Below are 13,641 nucleotides of genomic sequence, written 5' to 3'. Positions count from 1 at the left end.
TGCCTCGAAATTCCTCTAATAGGATGATATATGTAATTATTTTTTTTAAAAAAAAAGCAGGAAAAAGGTCTTTGTGAAATCTACCCTTAATTGGGTTTAACAATGCTAAAACTGATCCATTTAGATAACTATGTGAAGGGGAAGGGGGAAAAAAGAGAGACAAGAATAACTATATTGAGTCCAACGTATCAAGTTTTTGCACATTGAAAAGGTTTTTATCAGCTTCAATTTAATTTAATTTTTTTAATTTGATTAATAATTGTAGACGTTATTAGATGTTTCTCCATTAAAGATAAAATTTTGAACGCAAAGAATTTCCAAAAGCTTTTCACTGGTTGTGCGAGTACGGGTGGTTGTCGTGCGTAATGATATAACATAAAGCTCGTTGTAATTGCATGAGCTTTTTTTTTTTTTTTGTGTGTTTATGCTTATGTTTCTCTCATTTTAACTCAGATTAACTTTGTAATTTAGGGTATCTCTGTATGAGTCTGAAACTAATTTTTTTACTAGCTTTACCCAATCCTATTTATATATACAATTTAATTGAATATTTAAGTTATTAAACCACAAGAAATTTTTATTAACAATAATCCATAAGTCGTCATTTGATTTTTTCTATCAACATTTATTTTATATAATAATTATATATATATATATATATATATATTTCATAAACCATGCGACGACAAGGTTATGGAATTTAGCATTAAGAAAGCGCATGTTCTTTCTTTGTTTTTTTTTAAGACATGGACAACAAGCAAGACATGGCAGTGACACTGAAGGAATTAAGACTCACATACATAATGCATCAAGATAATTATTATTGGACACCAAAGATAGCTAACGGAGGAGGAACATCTTGAGCCAATAAGCAGAATACTTGAGATATCGTTTCATGTTGTTGTAATCCACGTACGTTAATCCAAATCGAAATGTGTAACCATGTTCCCATTCAAAGTTGTCTGAGAATGCCCACGCATAATATCCCTTCACATTCACCCCTTCTCTGCAACACATATATATCAACATAATGATACCATCACCATGGTTTATTTAATTTCTCATTCTATTCAGTATATGAACAATAATATATAGAAAAAAAAACACTTTTTCTTGATATTTATTGTAATTTAGAGAACTTATAATCCATATAAGTTTTCTGATGAGGTCTTTTTCTATACTTTTCTTTTTTTTTTTGTTTTCTTTTGCAACTTTTTTGACAATCAACAGTGAAAGTTAATACTTGTTTTCAATAGAAGTAATGTCGCACCACTTTGAAATGTTGTATTAAAGACAAGTTTAAGGTCCCCAAACATTTTTGAATTTATAATTTAACAGCTAATTCACCATTTTATCTTAAATTAAACTAAAATATATTATATAGTAAGAATATATAATATATATTTCACTAACTTTACAGCTTGAAGAAGATATCTGAGATGCCCGTCATGGTATCTAATCCTTATACTGTCCTTGATGGCCTCTTTAAGTGATTTCGATGCATCATTGGCTTGAGCAACCCCTGGATATTCCACATATTAAACAAAATACATACACACATACTTGCATTACATATAATTAAAATTAGACAAAAATTATTTGCTTTTTAGGTAAATTCAAATACGAAGAAGTATGGTTAACATGTACGTACCATTTTCATGAATATAAATTGGTGGGTTGTGGTATTTGAGCTTCATATAGATCATAAGCTCATAAATTCCCCTGGGACAGACATAGAGCCAGCTCAAAGCAGTCTACAAACAACAAACAATGAAGATAAAAGCAAGCTCTTTATATATGTAGATGTGTGTGTGTGTGTGTCTCGAGGGCCCAAAAAAAAAAAAAAAACATACCGGGGTACCAACAGAGACTCCATTTCTAGCGGCTGAGAAGATATTGGAAGAAAAATGAAGTGACTGTATGTGTTAGTACAACGAGTTTTGAAAAATACAAACAAATTTGGAAAAATAACAAATAAGGACCTCATAAAAAGATTAAAGTCAAATTGAGATCTCTTCACAAACAAAGTTTTAATACTAATAATCTTTAAAATTTTAATTTGGTATTAATCTTCTTATAGGATCCGTACTTGTTATTCTCCCTATTGATGATACTTGAGTTGTATACCAATAAATGTGTTGTATGAGAGAGATCAGAGTGTTTGGTTACATACTTGAGAAAGTGACATGCATATCAGAAGTGAAGCTGTGGTTAACAGTGGTAGCAGAGAGGGAATTTTCTGCAAAATTAGTGGTATAATAATTCATGCCAAGAAAATCATAAGATCCTTTCAACATTTCTGATTCTTCCTTTGAGAATTTTGGGAGCCTATCTCCCACTCTAATTCTCATGCTCTTTGGATAATCTCCATATGCGATGGGGTCTGCATGCCTACATGTTTCAACAACTTTTAGAAAACAAATTAAAGTAACATTATATTTATTTGAATCATCTTTCTCTTACTACTTACAAGCACAAATCTAAAAGAAAAACAATTCATTTTAAAAGATTAACTTGTTAGGTGTGAGAGTTTTTGAATTTATAAACCCTGCTTTTTCTCTGAGACTTCATGATACAATCACATTTTGACCAAAAAATGATTTTATAATATATCACTTACCATCCCAAAAAAAATTCCAAAGCTCGATTTGCAGCCACACGATTATCCATAGTTTTGATTTTAGGCTTGAACCAATGCGTCACTAATGTGATTCCAATTTTTCCTTTTTGAGTAGCCTAACAACAACAACAACAATAAAAACAATTCAAAGTGAGATAACAAGTTAAATAATTTGGCTTGACACATAAAAACTAGATTTGAAAGAGAACCTGATATTTGGTTTTGTATAGTGTAAAAGCAGCAGCATGAGCAAGAAGGAGATGGTGGGAGGCAAGGTAGGGCTCGGTGGCAGAGTTGCCGGCAGTACAGTTTCCGACGTAATTTGAACAGCGGCCGGGTGCCTTGGTGCCTCCGTTGTAGCCGCTCACTACGAATACGTAGGGTTCATTGAAAGTAACCCATGTCTTAACCCTATCTCCGAACGTTTTGAAACAAAAATCTGCGTACTCTCGAAAATCATCCCTATAATCATTCACCAATTAGGACACTATTAATATTAATATCTTCACATATCATTCCTTGATCTTCATCACCACTTTGAATAAGGTTTTCAAATTTTAACCATAAAGCGTTAATTATTTATATAATAAAATTATCTGCAGAAGAAAGCTATGAAAACAGCATACACAGATCATGAGATTCAATATAAAATGGTGAAATACTTACACTATTTTGGGACTGAGAAATCCACCATACTTATCTTCAAGAGCTTGAGGAAGATCCCAGTGAAAGAGAGTGACACAAGGCATTATTCCTATACGTATGAACGTACACACACACGCACGCACGCACGCACGCACAGAAATGAGTCAAAATTTATGAAAAAGATTTATATTCGTTTAATTTTAAAAGTCTATGTAGTAACGAAAAAATCAATGATAATATAAACAAGAAAAAATAATTAAGAATAGACTCACCATTTGCTAGGAGTTCATTTATGACATTGTTGTAGAATTTGACACCTAATTCATTCACTTTTCCTGTGCCCTCTGCACACAAATATAAACAAGTAAAAAAACAAAATTATATCATTTTGATCATCATTATGCATCGTAGACGTAATATATATGTATCATCATTATATAACATATGTATGTAGAAACCTTTTGTTTTTTCATGTCATAGTTTTTTCCAAAATTAGCTTAACTTGGTTTAATTGATATTAAAAAGAAAGAAAAATCTTACCAGGGAAAATTCTAGACCACGAGATGGAGAATCTAAAAGAGTCCAGCCCAATTTTTTTCATTAGATGTATATCAGTCTGCGATATGGAAAATTGGCAATTTATATATGTAAAATATAAAATATATAAAACAGAGCCTGGGAATATTGAAAAAAATGATAAAAATGAGGTTGATGAGCACCTTGTAGTGATGATAGAAATCGACCGTCACGTCGGCAGTGCTATGATCCACAATCTTTTCTGTTCAATTACTAATCTCAATATAGTTAAATATCGATCTACCACAGTAAATTTATTCCTATTTAATTGAGCCTTTCATGCTTAATTATATAGAATGGCAGAGATCATTCACATTAATTTACATATGAGATTAGATAATAATTCAAAATCCTCTCATGACTAGAATTTTTTTAACATATACTGGACAGGTTTGGAACCTTGAATTTTACTTTACCCACATTTCAGTCCCAGCTAGAGTCATGGCTAGAGTTTGTGACGCTCGAAAGTCAAAATAGATGACAACATGAGAGAATATAATTTCTTTTAAAAAAATTGAAGAATTAATAGCACTGAAATAAAAAAGGGTGCTTGAAAATTGAAATGCATGTGTGAAAAATAATAAGGAGAGTTCTTAAAAAAAACCAAAAAAATTAAAGGAAATGACGAGGACATGCTACATGAAGAAAATCAAACCGACACTCTTTCTTTCTTTTTTTTTTTCGATGCAAAAACCAACACTTTTTCATGCCTTTAGGCTTCTATGTAATACATTTATAGCATAGATAGGAATATAGATTATATTTTACTTCCGGACACTCTTCTCTAACGTAAAATTGAAAAAATAAAAGACATTATTTACTTTTTTCATTAAAAAATAAAAAGTATTTTAAATGAGTTTTACTTTCTAATAAAATAGTCAAGCAAGATTTTTTTAATAAATAATAACATAAATAGTTATAAATTTATGTTTGATATTGAAACCAATTTTTTGTCCTGAAATTAACAATTAATATCACTCTCAAACTCAATTAGTCCAAGCGACATTATAATGATTGTGACATTTGAAAATTGAAAGGCTATATTACGCTAATGTATGCAAGGGGAAAAAAGAGGGCCCTTTTTAAAAGTTTTCCCAGCCCACATATTCAGTCAACTTAATCGAGCCAGGTCGGAATTTTTTCGGATGAAAATTTTACTGCTATTAGTGCATTTACAGGACCGAGTTAAAATGCAATACCGTTTGGTGATAAGAGTTTTCGTGTGAACGAATCTTAACCCGACTTGATCCGAATCAATAGTAGCTGCTGTTGGCTTCGGACCGGATTAATTAGAAAAAAATTTCATTAAATTATGATTTCTTTTGAAGATGACAAAGGGACGAGAGAGAGAGAGAGAGAGAGAGAGAGAGAGAGAGAAACCTGGGTGCTGTTTGGTGAAGGTGTCCCATATGCTCGGTCCTCTTCCGTCAATATTTACTGCTCCTTCATTCTGTGGATGTTTTATCATCAGAACATTTTTTAACAAAAATACCCAGGAACTTCATAAAATTTGCAGATGTTGATTAAAGTTTGGTGATTCTGCAGAAACGTACGAAAGAACAGACCTGATAAGAAGATGAACCAGCACCGAAGACAAAGTCGCGAGGGAAAAGGGTTCTGTTGAACGGAACCGAGTAGTGGCTGGGCTTCGCAGCGCCACCGCCGGCCGCCTCAAGGGTGGCGGCGGTAACCGCCAGTAACGCAAACAGGAAGAGGCCACCACCTTCGTTTCTCATACCTGCCTTTGCTCTTTCTGCTTTGTTTTACTTGCTCACTCGTCTCTCTATGCAGCTATTTATAAATTATAATGGGACACGTGATATTCAAATTTTAAACGAGAGAGGCTGGGGAAATAACTGAGAGAGAGAATATTTTGCAAACGTATCTAAGCTATGTAAAAATTTTTTTTTTTAAAAAACAAAGACACAGGAGTAAACATGATCGCCGTCCTATCCCTTATAGAAAGTTCAGAGACCGTTTTATGCCAAAAAAATTGATATTCATAAATTTAAAAAGTCAGATTTTTATTTTTTTATTGTCATATTAATATAAAGTAATTTGGATTATTCTCGGCCAAAAAAATTTGGATTATTAAAAATTTTAAAAAAAAGTTAAAGGACATTCTAATTCCCATAGTATCTCACGAAAGAGCAATTAGTATCTTAAAAATTACTCCCTCCGTTCATATGTATAAGACAAGGAGGGAAATTCTTTTTTTCTATTTTATAATCAATCAAATCATTAAATTTTTATCTTTACCCTCCCTTGAATGCTTGTGAGAGAAAGTAGTATGATATTAAAACACATATCATGAAAGGAGCTAAAATTAAAATTAAAATTAAATTGAAGATTTTTTTTGACAAAATATATTATAAGTAACTTATAATAATGAAAAGAGCTAAATCCTCACAAAATGAAAATTAAAATTTGAATTTTTGTTAAAAGATATACTTATATTTAATGCTGATTGTGTTTTGTGTAACATCCTGAATTTTAATCATTGAATTAATTAAATTTATTAAGGTTAATTCAGTAAATATACTTGTTTATTACTTTAGGAATGGTTAATGATGGCTGGTGAGCCTATTGAGTTTGATTTCAACTTTTGAATTGAGCCTGAGGGAGTTTTAGACTACTAAGGCAGAGATTAGATAGCAAAAATGGACTAGGCTTCTCTATGTGGCGGGCAGTCAAAATTTTTGAATATCAACAGTGTGTTCCTGAGCTACTGATAAAGAGGAAACAAAAAATAAGAATGAGAAGAATTAAGGAGGAGTTTGGGCCTGGTAGGGCATGGAAGTCTTGTCATTTGGAAGGGATCAAAGCTTTCAAACCCTAAGATAAGTCTTTCCTACCATTCCTCTCATTTTCTACTAGATTTTTGAGTTAAGATTTGGTATATGGGGAGTGAGATTCTTAAATTTAAGATTACGAGTCTAGATTCATTGGTCTAAATGAAATTAATAAGAGTTGTTTAAGTATTATACATCTAGTTTAGGAGTTTATGTAAGATTTTGAGTTCAGGTTTAGGGTTTTGTATGAACCTTAGACACTTTGATGATGATTTTGAATTATTATATGTTACATTTGTAATTATTTAAGTTAGTGGGATCTAAATAAAGTTAATGATAGTCAATAAACTAATTGGATGAAAGATTGAACTTGTGTATTTAAAGTGAGAAAATTTAGAAGTCTGAGATGTTCACTTTAATTATTATCAGTAATAGGTGTTAATTTTTACTATACGCTAACCTTATAAAGCACCAGTAAGCTTGATTTGAGCTCTAAAGCAAGTGGTCATTGGGGGATAACTTTTGAATTTTTAAAGTTTTAGGTAATCAGAAAAATCTATCTAATGTTATTTCTTGTTAATTAATCATAGGCGTTTGTAAGCTTTACAATGTATTTTATGTGTGTGTGTGTGTTGTTTAAGTTTTAAGTATATGCAAGTTGGGTTTTGCACATTAATGAAATTATGAAATTTGAAAATGAGGATTTTAACTCTTGAATTTGATAATTGAAAATGAATGTGAGCATGATGGTGATGATGTTGTGATGTGCTATGTGATGACTTGACATGATCATATTGATCACAAGAGTTCGCTAAAAGGAGGGTCATATTGCTAAATTTTAGTGGATAATCGTTGTTGAACCTAATAACAGTCAAAGCATCTTTGACCCAAAAAAAAAATAATAATCAAATTTTGTAGAGTCAGAGGCGGAACCAGCTTTAATAGTTAGGAGGACTAACTTTTAGAAAACAAAAAAAAAATAATTTTATAATTTAGAAATATTAGGTGCCAAATTATGTATGATTATATACACTTTTTAAAAAATTTTAAAAATGTCTAAAATAAAATGATATAACATACTTATGTTCTCTCAAATCCTTTATATTATAAGGTACTTTTCAAAAATAAAAATTAGTTTAAATTACAAGATACCTTATTAGAATATCAAATGATGCTCCATTTTTTACTCCCTATAATTTTAATGGTTTTTTGTAACTTAAACAAGGCACGATGAGGTTCTCTTTAATTAATAAGGATATGAGTGAACTATTAAAATATTTTTTAAAAATAAAGCAATATAATAATTTTTATTAATCTATCTGAAAAATGTTGAGAAGTATACATAAGGGGTGAAGGGAGTGAATTCCCTCCAAACAACAATATAATGTATTTTCTAAAAACTTTCCTTAGTTTAAAACACTTGATATTTGATAGCTATTATAATTGGTTTTCCAACTACGCTCTTATTTTATTTATTACTTTAAAAAAATTATGTATTAAAATTTTAATTATTATTGTTAAAACATCCACATAAAACATTTAATGAATATATAATTGAAAAAATGTACAGGTTTTTTAAAAGTAAAATTTTACTTAACTTTTTTAAAATTATTTTATAAAGTATGAGATTAGTGGTGACATGTCACAAATTAATGCATGAATGGTGAGTGATGAGATATCATCATTTTTAAATATAGACATATTTAATAAGGAGATCATCAAAGTTATCAACTTTTAAATAGTATTAGTAAGGAATTTGTGAGGGCCAGGGGCTGAATCTCTCATTAATTAATGAGAGAAATACAATCTTTTACTAAATTTAATGAATTATTTTTTAATGACAAATTTAATGAGGGATAAATCTTTTACTAAAAGGTAATTTAGCCAGGTTGGAGCTGGATACCTCTTGAAAGCAAGAGTAATGATGTTGTTTCTAGGAGGCGCTTATAGTTTATGTAAAACGCGGTTTGCTAATATTTTTTACCATACATATATATAAAGTTTTTAAAGTTGAACTTGGAGTGTTTTTAATTTGGGGGAAAAAGCAAATTGATGCGATAAGTGATAAAACATAGTGGGACGCATATTTTTGAAATTAACCTGAGAATGTGTATCACGTGGCCCCTGATGTGACATTCTACCATGCCCCTCGTAATTGAGCTAACGTGGGTAACCCTACGTCATCGTCATAAATAATTAAGCCTTCTTGTGCTGCTTGCTTATTTCCTCCAATTTTATTTATAAATTATTTTTATTAATATTATTAATGTAATTAAAATATAAGAATTAAAAGTACGTGAAATTTAAAATATAACTTTTAAGTAAAAAAATAAAAAATAAATCAATCATATAATAATATTTTTTATCTCTCTCCCATTTTTTAAGGATAATTCAAAAATTTTAATTTAAAATAAAATAATTTCATGAACAATTTACTTATAAAGTGAATCAAATTATATTTTTAAAAGTGATTAATATATAGGATTGAAAAAATGCTATTTTATAAAAATTAAAAATTATTTTATTTTTAGTTGTAATAATAAAAAGTAATTATTAGTTATTTTTTTAAATGTTATGATATCTTCCTTAATTTTTATTTTATAAAAATAATTTATTATTATATTATTTTAATATTTTATAATATTTTTGTGTATCTCACCTCTTTAAAATACTCTCTCATCTTATTTTCATAAAAAACTCAAAATAATTTCCTCAAATAATCAAAAATATGTATTTTTTGGATTCTGATTTTTTTTGAAAGTTTAAGCAAATATTTTTTCTCACCTCATAAAATTTTTATTAATGAAATCCAACAATTAAATATTGATTACTACTTTTGTTAAAAAATAACCAGTTTTTTTTTTTGGAGAAACAACTAGAATGAAATAATAAATTACAAGTTAATATGTGCAAATTTTTTTACCAATGAAATCTAAAAACTAAAAATCAATTATTATGGTTGTTTTGCATAAATTTTTTTATTAATGAAGCGTAACAATTAAAATTATTTTCTACTTTCTTTTATAAAATAATTATTTAAAAAAATAGAATGAAATATCAAGTTATAAGTCATGATGGCCATTTTTTTATTTTTCGAAAAGTTAAAAAAAAATATTTTCACGTTAAAACTTAACTGACTGACAAATTTTTATGGCATATATTTCAGAAGCATTTTTCTGTTATTTTTTCTTTGAAAAAAAAATAACGTCAACGAAAATATCAAATGAGTTTCAAACTTTAAATTATACCCACACGATGGGGGACCCACTTGCCCTGGGATCTTTTCTTTTCACACAACATCTGGTAGGATAGGACGCAGCCCAACAAGCAACAATAATGCAACTCAAGATATGATGGCCCAGGCTCCATAGTATGGGACCTTTTTTCTTTTCATGGACAAATGGGCGTGTTGAATTACAAGACACCCCACCCATTTTATTTATTTAATTAATTGATATTTGATAAAATAGCTTTGTTTCCATTTAAAATTGAGGGGTTGGGCATTAAACAAGGGGATTGAAACATAAAACTAGCTTTTTCCCATGTTGCCCCTGGACATGAAGCTCTGCTTCGGATACCATTTGTCTGCCCTCTTCAACAGAGAAACATTCAATTCAATTAGAGATTAAACTATGTAGTACACTGAATAATTAGTCATGCAAATTTTCCTTTTTAATGTATATAGATTATTTTTATATTTTTTGTCCAACGTATCAAACTAATTTATGCTATTTCAAGTGTTTATTACGCATAGCTTCCAACGGATCAAATGTATTGCACTTGTATAATGAAAATATTGCAAATGATAAAATCAATGCCATTCTTAATTATTACTCCCCTTATTAAAGAATGTAACGTCTTTTTAATCAAATTTTATTCTTAATAAAATAATTATTTATTTTTAAATTAATCATATTTTTTATATTTACTCATATTAAATAAGGTGTTTCACCCTAAAATAAATATAAATAATTTACTCATAGGGGCATTTAAAAAAAAAGATAATAATTATGTATTAAAATATAAAAATGTTTTATATTTTTAAACATTCAACCCATTAAAAAAATATCTTTGTTTACGAAAGAAGTATATATTTAAATGTAAATGTATTTTTTTACTGTATGTCATTCAAACAACTCTTCTTTCTTCAAACTGGCTTTTAAAAAAGAGGTATTCAAACATTTATTTTATCTCCAATCAATAATCTATCTACTTACTCAATTTTCAAACTACAATGCTTACTCCGTTTTTATTTATAAATTATTTCTATTAATTTTATTAATATTAATATAAAAAAGTATAAGAAATAAAAGTAAATAAAATTTTAAATATTAACCTCAAATAGAAAATAAAAATAAATAAATAATATAATATTATTTTTTCTGTCTTTTTTTCTAACTTTTTTTAACTGATTTTTTGTTACTTTTTAAAAGTAATTTAAAAATTTTAATTTAAAATAAAATAATCTCATTAATTAATAATTTATAAAAGAAACACAATTTTACTTTTAAAATGTGATTAATATACGAAGGAGTATCGATATAAAAAAAATGCCGTAATTGTACATGAGAATTATATGATCAATGCATGACACGTAATGCTCGTCAAAATAGGATCCTTGAGGAATAAGGGCCGCGTTTTGGTCAAAAAAAAAAAAGAAAGAAAGAATAAGGGCCACGTCCTTTCCGGCAATGAAAACAAAGGACAAATGATTGGGACCACGTCCTTAGGGATGGCCACTCACCGTACATAGGACCCATGAAACACCACGTCCTTTCTTTTCACAATTAAAGGAGCACGTCCCTCCAGGCTTGAAAGTTCTCAAAATGGGATCCATCAAGCACTACGATTTCTTTTGGTGGGGAAGAAAGAATAAATCGTGGTGCTCTCTTGGTTTTTATCAAAATGTTAAAAATCAAACTAATCATTAAACTGATTAAATTAATAGATTATGAGTTAATGGTCCAACTTAAATTGAACTGAGGCTCAACTTAAAGAACAAATCAATCATGATTAAAATAATATAATTTAAATAAAAAGATATTAATTATAAAAATATTTAACTAAATCTAAGAATAATCTCTAATACAAGATACAAATATAATAATAATTATAGAATTACAACTATCAAAAGTCTAACAATAATAAAATATAAATTTTTAAATATTTATTATTATAATTTACAACCCTTCAATTAATAAAAAATTTAAAACTAATCATTACTAACACTAAAATCATCAACAATGATAGTCATAATTCATAAATGTTAAGTAATAATAAAAAATAAAAAATAGTAAATAATGAAGATTAAAATAATTAAGGCACAATTAATTTAAAATAATACTAAATTTTTTAAGTTTGAACTTACAAAATTAAGGTCCTCTATTCGACGTTTAAACTATAGATAATAAAATATAATTTAATTGTCTTACCATCCATTGCCTCACTTTTGTAATTTTCAAGCTGAATTTTTTTATTTTTATTTAGTTTTTACAATTTCAAAAAAAATAAAAAAAATGACTCGCTTGACCTAGCAACTCGGCTACTGGGTTAGTCGAGTTATCCTGAGTTGACTTCGGGTTAGTCGAGTCACACTGAGTTAATGGTTGATTGATTTAGATGAAAACTCAAATTAAAAAAGAGATCGAGTCATTGATTCACGGGCTGAATTGGCTAGTTCAATCCAAGTTTTCATACAATGATTTTTATCATAACATCATAACAAGGTACTCCTTCGACATTTTTGTTTTAACAAAATTTATTTAGTCAAAAAATAAAATATTAAATCATTTTTGTAATTATTTTTTAATTATGATCTTACTTTATTTGTTATTCCTTTTAAAAAAATAATTCATTAAAATTTTAATTACCATTAGCAAAGTAATTATATATGATATTTAATAGGAATAAAATTAAAAAGATATAATTTTCTAAGAAATTAATGTTTTAACTAATTATTTTTAAAAATAGTGAATTAGTTATTAATGCCATATATTTTAATCTTGAAGGAGTATATTTTAATTGAGATTAATAGTCTTTGATACTTTATTTATTTTAATTTATAACATAACTTCATACAAAATTACACACACACACATGTATATATCAATAAAATTTATTAAATATATTTTAAAACAATGCTTTTTCAAAATAAAAATATAAAATTTTAAAAAAAATTCTAATTTGATATTTTATACGTGAAATGATATTATAGAAAAAGACAGAATATGATAGGAATGATAATATTTAAAAAATATCATTAATAAAATTTTATTTTAATTAAAGTCTCTTGTCTTTTAGAACATTAAATTTCCTAGAAAAGTATCTTGTAAATTAATACGAATGGAATATAAGGCATTTGGTGATATACTCCATCTATTAAAAAATATAAGGCATTTTTAACATAATCTCATCCCTAATAAAATAATTACCTACTTTCAAACTAACCTTATTTTTTTAAATTTATCCTATTAAACATCCTATAATATATATAAAATGATTTGTCAATAGAGGCATTTTTAGAGAAAAGGTAATGGTTACACCTAAAAAAATTAAAAATGTCTTATATTTTTTAACATCCAACTTTTTAAAAAATACTTTATATTTTTAAATGAACAGAGTATTAATTATATTTTTATAATAATATCCTTATTTAAGCTCATTAACTATGAGAATATATATAATTTATATTTAAAATTTTTATTTTAATATAAATAAAATTAAAAGTTTATTTTTTTTCAAACAAAATTAATAATTTAATGATTTCTTTTTAATTCTAGTGAGTTGGAGGGAAGTGTTTTATAGTATGGATAGAAGGGAAGGAGTACTGTTAAGAATTCATCAATTGCGACTCCATCACTTGTTCCTAAAATTTAATAGACTCCTACGATGTTGAATATATTATAATAATTTTTTTATAGACAAATCATGACCATTAAAAAAATATGTGTGTATATACATAGCTGAAAAGGTGTTTAGTTCTTGTAAATTTTCATTCAATTAACAGTT

The 13,641-nt window shown here is 27.7% G+C and overlaps 1 protein-coding gene across 1 annotated transcript; it reads right to left on the bottom strand.

Moving 5' to 3' along the window:
- Positions 1–681: 681 nt before the first annotated feature.
- Positions 682–5,620, bottom strand: LOC129298629 (vicianin hydrolase-like). The gene is made up of 13 exons (XM_054937056.1): positions 5,407–5,620; positions 5,222–5,291; positions 3,985–4,043; positions 3,806–3,881; positions 3,538–3,609; positions 3,287–3,374; positions 2,830–3,082; positions 2,621–2,736; positions 2,174–2,391; positions 1,854–1,885; positions 1,652–1,754; positions 1,414–1,522; positions 682–1,006 (listed from the first exon to the last, which is right to left on the bottom strand). The coding sequence occupies exons 1-13, from the start codon at positions 5,575–5,577 to the stop codon at positions 841–843; spliced, it is 1,533 nt and encodes a 510-aa protein (XP_054793031.1). The 5' UTR covers positions 5,578–5,620; the 3' UTR covers positions 682–840.
- Between the last annotated feature and the right edge of the window lie 8,021 nt (positions 5,621–13,641).

The sequence above is a fragment of the Prosopis cineraria genome, unplaced genomic scaffold (genome assembly GCF_029017545.1).
Source record: "Prosopis cineraria cultivar Desert tree isolate PC_DT_omini unplaced genomic scaffold, ASM2901754v1 PC867, whole genome shotgun sequence".
Classification (NCBI taxonomy): Eukaryota; Viridiplantae; Streptophyta; class Magnoliopsida; order Fabales; family Fabaceae; genus Prosopis; species Prosopis cineraria.
Note: the sequence above shows the minus strand (reverse complement) of the source record. Positions and strands in the feature narration are given on the sequence as shown.

Excerpts from the sequence above, each read along its gene's own strand:
- LOC129298629 (XM_054937056.1), bottom strand. The coding sequence starts at position 5,577 with ATGAGAAACGAAGGTGGTGGCCTCTTCCTGTTTGCGTTACTGGCGGTT. Across the intron at positions 2,737-2,829 it reads TATACAAAACCAAATATCAG|GCTACTCAAAAAGGAAAAAT; the intron begins GTTCTCTTTCAA and ends TGTTGTTGTTAG. Across the intron at positions 1,523-1,651 it reads AATTTATATTCATGAAAATG|GGGTTGCTCAAGCCAATGAT; the intron begins GTACGTACATGT and ends TGGAATATCCAG.